The 13,207-nt window shown below is 41.2% G+C and overlaps 1 protein-coding gene across 3 annotated transcripts in view; it reads right to left on the reverse strand.

Moving 5' to 3' along the window:
- Positions 1 to 13,207, reverse strand: part of cacna1ba (calcium channel, voltage-dependent, N type, alpha 1B subunit, a) — a 927,013-nt gene that overhangs the window by 86,983 nt on the left and 826,823 nt on the right. For all 3 annotated transcript variants that reach the window (XM_072240685.1, XM_072240684.1, XM_072240686.1), the window contains 2 exons: positions 12,922 to 12,987; positions 6,465 to 6,556 (listed from right to left, as the gene is read on the reverse strand). In XM_072240685.1, coding sequence (XP_072096786.1) covers positions 6,465 to 6,556; positions 12,922 to 12,987 — 158 coding nt within the window. The remainder of the gene's footprint in view (positions 1 to 6,464; positions 6,557 to 12,921; positions 12,988 to 13,207) is intronic.

Consider the following 13,207-nt stretch of genomic DNA (forward strand, 5'->3'; position numbering starts at 1 on the left):
ATACCCAGCTGCAAATATATGATTATAGGTAATGTACAGGTGGAATCTGTGGATGTGAATTCTTTCTTCCATGGTCCAAAACTTGTCAAGTTTATTATGAATAACAATTAGAACACCAACAAATTAATTCACTTCTGATATTGAGATGTGCCAATAGAGTCATTAAGAATGCAATTTGTGCAAACAGCTCTGATGGAAATGTTCAAATATTCCCATTTTAGACTGCTACAGCTGAAATCCACAGCTACAACCATGGACAATACAGTAAGCACCATTGTTTTAAGGTGATTAAAAAGCCTATTGCAGCTCAAAGTCAACGAATCTTGTGGCAGTCTGCAGTCGCAAATGTGGTTCCCCTTTATGACAGTGGAAGAGAGGATGTTACACAGGATTAAAAATGTGTTTAAGGCTAAGAGGGTTCCGACTTCACCATCATCTATTCTGCTGATGAACATACAGTTTCTAAAAAATAAAATCAAAGATCTCAGAGTCAGATTGTTCTACCAGAGGGACATCAGGGACTGTTGTGCTTTTTGTTTCAAGGAGACTTGGCTATGACCCGTCATTCCAGATGCAGCAATACAGCTTGCTGGCTTCACGATTCACTGCCAAGGTAGAAATGCTGAGTCCTTCAAAGCAGAGAAAGTGGAGTATACTTTACGATTAACTCTTTGTGGTGCATAAACATGGCGGTTCTGTGTCAGTCTTGCTCACCTGATTTAGCGATCAAGTGTCTTCATTTTATCTGCCGTGAGGATTTTCAGCCACCATCTTAATAGTGATGTACATTCCACCTCAGGCCCACATCAAACAGGCTTTAGAAGAACTGAGCAATGTAATCAATAGATATGAAACAGTGCATTCCGAGGCCTTCCCTATCATTTTGGGGGATTGTAAACATGGCAGCTTGAAGAAGTCCCTGAATAATTATCACCACCATATCACTTATGGAACCAGAGGAGCCAACATACTTGACCACTGTTATGCTAACATCAAGAACATTTACTCTGCCAACCAATGCCCACACTTTGGAAAGTCTGATCACCTGGCTGTACTTCTACTTCCTGAGTACAGGCAGAAACAAAAGACCAACGCACCAACAGAGGGGACCAAGAAAGTATGGATAAGGAAGATGGAAGAGCATTTACAGGACTGCTTTGAATCAGTCGACTGGACTATATTCAGGAATTCATCCTTGAGTCTGAATGAGTATGCCACAGCTGTCACTGACTTTATTAAAGCCTGTGTGGATGAGTGTGTGCCTACGAGAACATACCATACATACCCGAATCAAAAGCTGTGGATGAACCAGGAGATCCTCAGGGCTAGATCTGTGGTATTCAAGTCTGGTGATCCAGAACTATACAAATACAACTTAAGAGGACTATCTCAAGAGCAAAAGCACAATTCTGACTGAGGTTAGAGGTGCAAATGATTCACGTCAACACTGGCAGGGTTTGGAGGCCATTATTTCCTAGAAAGCAAAATCTAACATTATGAACGGCAGTGAACCTTCACTCCCACCTTTGAAAGGGAGAATAAAACTACAGTTATGAAGATACCTGCAGCATTTGGCGACCCTGTGATAATCTGTCTTGTAGGCTGATGTCAGAACATCTTACAAGAGGGTGAACACTAGCAAGGCAACAAGCCCCAATGGAGTACCTGGTAGGGCTCTGAAAATTTGTGCCAACTAACTGGTAGGTGTGTTCAAAGACATTTTCAATCTCTCATTGGAAATTCCCACCAGCTTCAAAAGGGCAACAAATATACCAGAGCAGCAGAGTGAGCTGCCTTAATGACTATCATCCAGTAGCATTCAAATCTACTGTGATGAAATACCTTGAGAGGTTGGTCATGGCTAAGTAAACTCCTGTCTCAGCAAGGACCAGGACCCATTGCAACTTGCTTATCATCACCATCGGCCTACAGCAGATACGATCTCATTGCTTCTTCATGTGACCTTGGATCCCTGGTGAATACTAATACTTACGTCAGGCAGGTGTTTATTGACTATAGCTCAGCATTTAACTCAGCTCATTCCACAGTTCTGATCAAAAAGCTCCAAAACCTGGTCCTCTGTACCTCCCCCTGCAACTGGATCCTTGACCTCCTCACTGGAAGACCACAGTCTGTGCAGATTGTAAATAACGTGTTCACTTTGCTGATAACACTGGTGCGCCTCAAGGATGTGTGCTTTGCCCACTGCTCTACTCGCTATACACCTGTAACTGTGTGACTAGGCATAGCTCAAGTGCCATCTATAAATTTGTTGATGACACAACTATTGTTGGCAGAATTTCAGATGGTGATGAAAAGGTGTACAGGAGCGAGACAGATCAGCTGGTTGAGTGGTGTCGCAGCAACAACCCTGCACTCAATGTCAGTAAGACCAAAGGACTGATTGTGGGTTTCAGAAGGGGTAAGATGAGGGAACACACACCAGTCCTCTTCGAGGGATCAGAAGTGGAATGGGTGAGCAATTTCAAGTTTCTGGGTGTCAGCATCTCTGAGGATCAATCTGGGACATAACATATTGATACAGTTACAAAGAGGGCACGGCAGTGGCTAAATTTCATTTAGGATTTTGAGATTTGGTATATCACCAAAGGCATCATAAATTTCTACAAATGTACTGTGGAGCTCATTCGAACTGGCTGCATCACTGTCTGGTGTGGTGTGGTGGGGGGGGGTGCGGGGGGCTACCGCACAAGATCGAAATAAGCAACAGAAAGTTGTAAACTCAATCAGCTCGATCATGGGCATTAGCGTCCCCCGGCATCCAGGACATCCTCAAGGAACAATGCCTCAGAAAGACATATCATCATTAAGGACCTCCATCACCTAGGACACGCCCTCTTCTCATTGCTACCATCAGGGAGGAGGTACAGGAGATAGAGTGCATTGAGATAGAATAAGGGAATGGAATAACTTTAAAAATGTGTGTGGGCTGAGTGTTTAGCTATTCTGAATATGTTAAAGATCTGGCAGATCCTTTTTTAACAGAATAAAATAAGCCTAAATAATATGCTTTAGAGAAATGAACCTTTCATTCCTCCCTTTGCACCTTCCACCATACCTGGCATCCAGTCTCGTCACAACCTCTTCCCCTTTCTGCTGCCTCATGAATATTCCACTGACTCTATCTCACACTATGATTAGTCTGACACAAGTTGAGCCAACATTATTTTTCTTTGCCGCTTCACTGAACCTACAGCATGAACTGAGAAATGCAACTTCGTTGAAAACAATTTATTGGTCGTCACCTCCCTGTTTGACCAACATCCACCTATTTGGCCTCATGACAAACAATATATCTGATTCTTCATGAATCACTCTAGTATAAAGATACCGAACCTCCTGAAGACAAACTAAAATCACATCACTTTCCTCTCTAGTTTGAAAGTCAATAATCTTTGTGCTTTGGGCTACCTAACTATATTGATTGCTATCGAGTTCTAGCTTTCATTTGACTGTCACAGAGCCATGCTGAATGGAAACAGGCCCTTCGCTCAAGAGGACCAGAATTTAAAAGCAAGGATGTACTGTTAAGGTTTTATCGTGCATTGTTCAGACCACATTTGAAGTACTGTGAGCAATCTGAGCTTCTATATCTAAGGAAAGACGTGCTGGCATTGGAGGTTCCGACGAGCTTCACAACAATGATCTCAGGAGTGGAAGTATTAATGTACAAGAAGAGTTTGCAGTCTCTTGGCCTATAGTCACTGCAATTCAGAAGACTGAGGCTGCACCTAATTGAAACCTACCAAATACTGAAGGCCTGGACCGAGTGAACATGAGGAGGATGTTTCCATTAGTAGTAGTGTCTAAGATCTGAGGGCACAGCCTCAGAATAAAGAGAAATCCCTCTAGAGCTGAGATGAGGCAGAATTTCTTCAGCCAGAGAGTGGTGAATCTGTGAAATTTGTTGCCATACAGGGCTGTGGAGGCTAAGTCACTGGGTGTATTTAAGGCAGAGATTGATAGGTTTTTAACTGATAAAATGGTGAAGGGCTACAGGGAGAAGATGAGGAAATGGAGTTAAACAAAATCAGCCATTTTTGAATTGTGCAGCAGACTCAGTGGGCTCAATATCTTATAGTTCTCCGATGCAGGAAAACAAACCAAGCCGATACACAATTTCTATTTCAGGAAACAACCTCGTAAATTTCTTCTGTACCTTCTTCAGTACAACCATATGTTTTCTATATATGTGACCATAATCCCACACAATTTGTAAGATTCTTTGTCTTTTATACTCCAATAAGTATACGATGTAAACAGTATATTTCCCATTTTTCAGGAGATCTGCATCAACAACATGTCCTTCCCTTCAGCTGTTTCCTCAAAATGACTTACCCACCCCCTCACAGTTTTTTCCCTCACTCGTGCTCATAGAACCTTTGAAACAACCCTTGTGTTTTTTTCCCCTGATGGCACTTTTTAAAGTAATTGAAAATGTTGTTAACTCCCAAAAGATCCATCACTGTAAATGTTCAGGCCTAGTTGTCAATCCTTAGCTGAGTTTCCATTTCGAGTGTTCAAATGAATTTCCCACTGCTGATCTTCTGTGCACCTGGAACTGTGCTCCAGAACATTCCAGAGAATTAACTGTGGCATTTTTGACAGGTTGTCATGGTGCTATTTTAAATAATTCATTTAATTGTCTCTCATCAGACCTGTCTAAATGCCTCTGAAGTCATCCCTCTGTGCAACAATTTTACTAACCACTGAAGCTGAAAATCAGAAATAAATTTAATGTTTCAAATACCCAGCAGTGGGTCAGCATCTATTGAGAGTAAGACAGAATCATGTTTCAGGTCAAAGACCTTTTATGTTTTCGGATGAAAGAGCATAGACATAAATTATCATCTACTTCTCTGTCTGCAAGTGCTGTCTGACTAGTTGAGGTCTCACTATTTTCTGCTTTCCTTCCTGTACAATAATCACTGGCTTCTCTTATTATTTCTGGCTGTTTAAGCTTGGGATTTCCAAGATTCCGTCCTCTCCATGTTCTCTTTGAATTACAAGAACCTGGACATTATGTATCCTAAGCTCAGTACTAGTAAAATGAAATTTTAAAACAACAACTTTTGGTTGATGGTGCTAAATACCTTGTGGGCACATCAGCCATTGTCTATCCTACATCTGCACAGTCCATTTAAGGATTTTCTCCCCTGTTCTTTCATTCTCTGAATGTAAACACTACTGGCATTTACAGTCCATTTCCAATTGCCTCAGAGCTGAGAAGGCAGTTCAGAGTCAATTACGTTGGTTGACCTGTCATCACAGAGGACTGACCCAGTAAGAATGGCAAAATGAAGGACATTAATTGGGGTCTAATCATGATTACATCCCTGAGAAAAGATTTATTTGATTACTTGAAGTCACCTCAAGTTATATTTCTTGGTTCCCTTGACTTGAGTTGACTTGTTCAGGTCAGTGGTTCTGAAATCCAGCCGCTATATAATCACTTCACTGGAGTGCCCTTCCAACTCAACTTCTTCAAAGACTTCAATGGTTCAATTTAATTGTGTACCTCTGAGATCTTCATCTTTTTTGCTTAACTCTTCATTTTCACTCCTGTTTGCCATTTGACATGATTGACTTCCCTGACTGAAAATCTGCAAGCTGCTCTCTCCCTCTCTACCTCCTCCTTTCCACACCCACTCCATTGAAATCAAGACACCACCTTATCTTCAACTCCATGATTTTCTCAATTCCAACCCCTGAAGAAGATGGCCAAGTTTGTCATCGAAACGTCGGTTATGATCGATACCTGCACCCAGCTGGAAGCCCAAGAAGATTTCATTCGTCCAGTGTATTGTTTCCCTCATCACCTTTCCTCTGACACTCTACAGAGGAGTATGATGGCACAGGCAACAGAGCTGCTGCCTCACAGCCCTAGTATCCCAGATTCAATCCTGACCTTGGGTGCTGCTTATGCATGTTTTCCCTGTGAGCATGTTTTCTTCTGGTACTCTGGTCTCAAAGACATGAGGCAGGTAAATGGAATTGCTTCAGCTGTTCCTCTGCGAAATGATGGGAGATCTGATCAGAATGTATGGATAACAAAATGGGATTAGTGTGGGATTGGTGTAAACAAATGATTGGTGGTCAGTGCTGTCTTACTGGGCCAAACTGTACCAATCCATTGTTCAATGTCCTTGGTCTCATTTTGTCTTGTCAACCCTGTTGTTCCCCATTCTTGATCCTTTACCTGGGATTCTCATCAAAAAATTGAACAGGAATTCTTTGTAATAATTGATATTTCCTCATTGACAATGATGACTATTTTCAGATGCTAAAATCTATGAACCAGAACGACCTCATATTCAGGACAGTTCTTATGTTTTTGAGCAATTTAACCTGCTCCTGAGTTGCACTCTTTGGTATTCATGGTAACTGTCCTGTTATCTGGGAATCATTTCACAAAACAACACATTTGGTTTCTATTATTTTACCTGAATAAAAGCATTACAGCTTGTAGGAAGGTCCTAAAGTTGTTATGACGATTAATTGCACTATCATCATCCAGCGCAATGTTCCCAAATACCTTAAAAAGCAAAACAAATATTTTCATGTAGTAGCAGTTTTCATTCAATTAATTACTTTTATATTGTAACACAGACAAAATGCTGGAAGAACTCAGCCAGTTCCTTCAGATTTCTTCTTCCACTTGTCCCCTCACAGTTTCTTACTTCATCCACTCCCCCACCTTCCCCCTCACCTTGTCTCCTCTATCACCTGCTGGTTAGTTCGTTCTCCTTCCCTCCCCCTACCTTCTTATTTGGGCTTCTACCCACTGTCCTTCCAGTCTCGGCCCAAAATATCAACTGTTTACTTCACTCTGCGGTTGCCGACTGACTTGCTGAGTTCCTCCAGCATTTTTGTGTGTGTCGCTCAACATTTCCAGCATCCGCAGAACCTCCTGTGTCTACATTTATATAGTGCCTCCTTGATCCAAAATGTGACTTTGCAAAAACAGAGATTTACTAAAATGGAGTCATTGTTAGGACAAAGAATAAACTGTACCTGACTGGGCATCAAGATCTCCAAACAGCAATGAGATAATGCCAGATAATTTATGCTTGTGATGTCAGTCAAGGGGCAACTATTGGCCATGCCATTGGTATTAACCCCTGTTGTGCTTTAATGCAGTGCCATGGAATCATTTACATCCACTCTTCGGAATCAGAATCAGATTTAACATCTCTGGTGTTGTCGTGAAATTTGTTGTTTTGTGGTAACAGTACATTACAATACATAATTTAAAAAACTATAAAGTACAATAACCATATATTAAAAAATCAGTTAAGTAAGCCATTGTAAAAGAGAGGGAACAAATACTGAAGTAGTGTTCATGAGTTCATTGTCCATTCAGAAATCTGATGGTGGAAGAGAAGAATCTGTTTTGTTTTCTGTTTAGTTTAGGGTGTTTTTGTCTTTTTCTTGAACAAATCTTTTGAACTTTTTTCGTTTCAATTATCAAGAGATCGGGAGGACCTGTCTGGATATGATATTTGAACCTTATGTTTGTATAAATGATTGCTATTATTGTAAACAACAGGAATTCTGCAGATGCCGGAAATTCAAGCAACACACATAAAAGTTGCTGGTGAACACAGCAGGCCAGGCAGCATCTCTAGGAAGAGGTGCAGTCGACGTTTCAGGCCGAGACCCTTCATCAGGCCAGTCCTGACGAAAGGTCATGGCCTGAAACGTCGACTGCACCTCTTCCTAGAGATGCTGCCTGGCCTGCTGTGTTCACCAGCAACCTTTATGTGTGTTGCTATTATTGTAATCCTGTTCTCTTGGTATTGTTATTATTGATATGTTCATCTAACTGATTATAGTGCAACAAAAAGATTTGAAAAGAAAGAAATCTGATGGTGGAGGAGAAGAATCTGTTCCTGAAACATTAAGTGTGTGTCTTCAAGCTCCTGCACCTCTTCCTTGATGGCAGCAAAGAGATGATGGCGGTCCTTAATGATGCATGCCATATTTTTGAGGCATTGTCTTTTGAAGATGTCCTGGAATCTGGGGAGGCCATGATGAAGCTGGCAGAGTTTGCAACTTCCTGCAGCTTTTTTCAGTTCCTGTGCAGTAGCCCCTCTATGCCAGATGGGGGGACACCCAGTAAGAATGCTCTCCATGGTATAATCGTAGAAATTTGCAAGTGTTTTTGGTGATATACCAATTCTCCTCAAAATCCAAATGAAATATAGCCACTGTCGTACCTTCTTCGTAATTGCTTCATTATGTCAGGCTCAGGGTAGATCCTCAGAGATGTTGACACCCAAGAATTTGCAACTGCTCACCCTCTCCACTTCTGATCCCTCAATGAGGACTGGAGTGTGTTCCCTCGAATTCCCCTTCCTGAGGTCTACATTTAGTTGCTTGGTCTTACTGACATTGAGTGCAGGGTTGTTGCTGTGACACCCCTCAACCAGCTGATCTATCTTGCTCCTGTCCGCCACCTCATCACCAATGAAATTCTGCCAACAATAGTTGAGTCGTCGCCAAACCTAAAGATGACGTTTGAGCCGTGCCTACACAATTGTGGGTGTAGAGAGTGTTGACCAATGGGCTAATCACACATCCTTAAGCCAGAGCTGATGGTCAGTGAGGAGGAAATGTTATTTCCGATCCACACGGACGGTGGTCTTCTGGTGAGGAAGTCAAGAATCCAGTTTGGAACTCATTGATTAATGCCAAGGGCATAATTGTGTTGAACACTGAGCTGTAATCGATAAATAGCAGCCCAACATAGGATTTGCTTTTGCCCAGGTGATCCGAGCCAGGTGGTGAGCCAGTGAGATTGCATCCACTGTAGACCTAATGTGTCAATAGGCAAACTGCAGTGGGCCCAGGGCCTTGCTTAGGCAGGAGTTAATTCTAGCCAGGACCAACCCCTCGAAGCACTTCGAGTGCAACTGGTCGATAGTCACTGAGGCAGCTCAGTCAGCTCTTCTTAGGTACTGGCATGATGGTCACCTTTCTGAAGCAAGTGGGAGTCTAATAATGGTTTAAGCATCAGTATAGATTTTAATGCTCAAACTTCTGGAGTGGAACTCCAGCTCAGAGGAACGTGAGTGACACACTGATACCTTTTATGTTAATTTAAGTTTAGTTCTCAATAATGTAAAGAATTGTCCAGTCACTCCTTGATGTACACAAAGCTTGTTAAGAATCTATGCTAGATTTTCTAACATTTTAATGGATCTTAGAACAAATTAGAAATAATTTTGAATCATGAACTCAAACTGACTCATTTCAATGTACTCTCCAAATTAAAATAAAATCTTTAGATCCAGGGTAATTAATATGCAGACTTTTAAAAATAAACACAATATTAATACAAGTACCATAGTATATGTAGAATGTAATATAAAACACAATATAAGTAAATATAAAAAATAATAACAACATAAATCTAATTCACAGTGCAGATTCTTGCTTTTTGATTTAGGGGATAATGGAGAGCTCGCTGCTGCTGCTTTGCTGATCTCCATCAGAAATCGCGGGTTCTTCTGATTTTCTTCCAAAAAGCTATGCTGGTAGGTTAATTGTCTGTTGTAATTAACAGAGGAATTAGAGTTGAGTTGTTGGACAGGGGTGAGAGAGCTGTGGGGGTCAGGTGCAAAGCAGATTGCATGGCTGGCTTGCTGTTGGCATGGCCCCAAAGGGATCAATGGCCTCCTTATGTGTGAATACCAGACCAGGATTTGGAAGCATTTTGAATATGGTTGATAAAGTGATGAATCATTTCAAATAAAATAGCAGTAAGCCCAAATTATACTGAACCAAGGGAATTCAACCACACTGATCCAGAACCTCCCTACAGGAGAAATGTTACAGAAATAGTGAAGCTTCCCTTTTCATTATAAAGTGTCCACAAACCAAATAGTTACTTCAATAAATGGAAAAAAGATGACTGTGTTTACAATAAATAAACTCTTGAGCTAATGTTGCCATTATAATGCCAAGCCTTCCTGTTCAAACTTCCTGTGAGTTTCTTTCCACATTCTGTGCTGAGGAGGCACTTCAAAATTACAAAAAGGTGCAGCACAGGAAAGTAACCTCACAGTCCTTATCCGTGCCAATGGTGATACCTATCTCACCAATTCCATTTGCCTGCATTTCCTATCCTGGTACCTGCCCAAAAATGCCATTTAAATGTTGTAATTGTAACTACATTTACCACCTCCTCATTCCACACAATAGCCTTCTGCAGGCAGCAGTCTGTAAGGAGTTTGTACGTTCTCCCAGTGACCACGTGGATTTCCTCTGGTTGCTCTGGTTTCCTCCCACAGTGCAAAGACATACTGGTTAGTAGGTTAATTGATTACTGTAAATTGACCGGTGATTAGGCTAGGGTTAGATTGAGGGTTGTTGGGCGATGTGGCTCAAAGAGTCGGAATGGCCTGTTTCGTGCTTTATCTCAATAAATAAATACCCTTCAGTTCTCCTTAAAATGTCTCCCTTCTCAACTTAAACCTGTACCTTCCAGTTCTGGACTATCCTGCCAGAGGAAAAGGACTAACCATTTGTCCTATCTACTCCTATCATAATGCTATAAACCTCTCTGAACTCACACTCAGCCTCCTACCTTGCAGCCAGAGAAGGAAAAACAATCCAATCTCTCCTCATCATTACAGCACTCCATTCAAGGTAACGTTCTGGTGAATCTCTCCACTGCATCCTTCCTGTCGTGTGACAACCAGAACCGTACACAGTACTCCAAGTGTGGTCTAGGTAATATTTTGTAAAGCTGCAACGTGATGAACCAACTTCTATACTCAATGCCTCAGCCTATGAAGGGATGCACCCCAATCCATCTAGCCCAAAGTCCCTCTGTACATCAATACTCTTAGGGTGCCTGCCATCTACTCCATATGTTCTAACAGAATATGACCTCCCAGTTCATTCGTTATGTGCCGTGCTGTATGACGTGGGCAATCATGGTCATTCCATGACCACGATGGTTCTTGGCAAATTTACTGTAGAAGTAGCTTGCCATTGCTTTCTTCTGGCCAGTGTTTTTACAAGGTGGGTGATGCTAGCCATGATCAATTCTCTTCAGAGATTGTCTGCCTGGTATCAGTGGTCGCATAACCAGGACTTGTGAGATGCATCAACTGCTCGTACGCCCATCTACCACCTGCTCCCATGGCTTCACGTGACCCTGACTGGGAGACTACATCTTGCCTGAGGGTGACTTGCAGACCAGCAGACCTCCCAGTGCTCTGGATTAACTACCACTTCGTACAGCTCCACCTAACTTTCTAGCTGAATTACGTCCTGCTATATTTTTAGAGAAACTTCAACTGTTCTTCACCTATTGTGTAGTCATCTGCAAATTTACTAAACAGGCCACACATATCCATCTCATCTTTATATATTACAAACAATGGTCCCAGCATTAACCCCTGCAGTACGCTTGTTACAGACTTCCAGCCAGAAAAACACCCTACCCTCCACAAACTGCCTCCAAGCCAATTTCAGATCCAGTTTGCTAACACATCTTGAATCCCTTGTGTCTTAATCTTCTAGATTAGCCAACCATGCAGGACCTTGTCATAACCCATGTAAACCATGTCTATCACTGCCTTTATCAGCTTTCTTAATTAACCCCTCAAAAACCCAGTTCTGTTAAAATCTGTGTTTCCTGAAAGATCCTGGCCAAAACTCATCCCTCAATCAAATCTACTGACACAGATTAGCTGGTCACTTCTCTCATATGGGGTTGTCCTGTGCAGAAACTATATGTTATATCAAATGCCTCTGAATGGCAACAACAATTAAGCCTTAACAATAATTATTTTGTTTTTAAGTTAATGAACATCCTGAAGATGTAAATGCAAATAATGTTGATTTCTTTTTTGGTTTATTTTATTTAAATCTTGAATCTCCATATTAAAATAATGTTTCCTGTCAGATATATTAGGCTGAACATTGGTTATTGAGATACAAAGGCATAATTAATTAAATTCTTAATTATATAATCGCCATGATCTCATGCTTCAGACCAAATGGATTGCAATAAATAACCGATGAATTACAGGTTGAACTCTTTGATTCAACATTAAGCCTCTCCTTTTCTTCTGACAGTGATATTTGATGGTTATCACCAATTTTCCATCATACGACCATCAGTTAACGGGCGTGGCGAAGAATAGCATTGCTGAGAATAGAGCATTTAATCAGTTCTGTGTAAAGGGAACACGTCAGGCCATGCGCTCACTTCTGTGAATGGGAATCATACTCATAAGCTTTTCATAGACAGTGAGCCCCATAAATTGTACTGACAGTGGCACAATACTGAATTTACAAAGCAAATTAAAAATAAATAGCTCTAGGTTTATTATATTAGATTATTATATTAACATAATTTTATTATCTTTCAACATATTATATATACAGTATATTGTGTGTGTGTGTAGTGAGTGAGAGATGACATACTTAAGTATATTGCTTATATAAATTAGCGAGTTGCCACAAATTGGAAAATATTCTTTTTATTATTTATTTAGAGTTACCGTACAGTAATGGGCCCTTCGACCTCATCGAGCCCGCACCACGCAATTCCACCCACATGACCAATTAACCTCTTAACCCGTATGTCTTCGGAATGGGGCTGGAAACCGGAGCAATCAAAAGAAACCCATGCAGTTACGGCAAGAATGTTCAAACTCCTTACAGATATTGTTGAAGTTGAACCCCAGCTGCTGGCGCTGGAATAGACTTATGCTATTGTTATGTAGAGCTGAAATTACTTAATACAGGGGATTCCATTTAACTGGGACACATCGGGACCACTACATTTTGGATCGGTTGAGTGTGTCAGAGATTTGTAGATATTACAACAAATATCTGGCTTCACTTTGCTATGAGCCAAAGTAGAGTAAGTGCACTGACCTGCATTCCAATAATGGCATAGATGAAAAACAGCATTGCAATCAGGAGACACACATATGGTAATGCCTGCAAAGAAACATAAAATCGGCCCCTGTGAAAAGTAGCGTCACGGTAAACATATGGGTCTTTACATTATGATGAAGAACTTGGTTATCAAGCAGAAAGTAAGTGAGATTGGCCTTTAGCGACTCAGATTTAGAGTAATCCCATTAAGACAGGCACAATTCTGAGACAATTTGACAAGGGTGAATGCTGAGAGACTGCTTTCTTAGGAGAATCGAGAACA

The sequence above is a fragment of the Mobula birostris genome, chromosome 22, assembly GCF_030028105.1.
Source record: "Mobula birostris isolate sMobBir1 chromosome 22, sMobBir1.hap1, whole genome shotgun sequence".
Classification (NCBI taxonomy): domain Eukaryota; kingdom Metazoa; phylum Chordata; class Chondrichthyes; order Myliobatiformes; family Myliobatidae; genus Mobula; species Mobula birostris.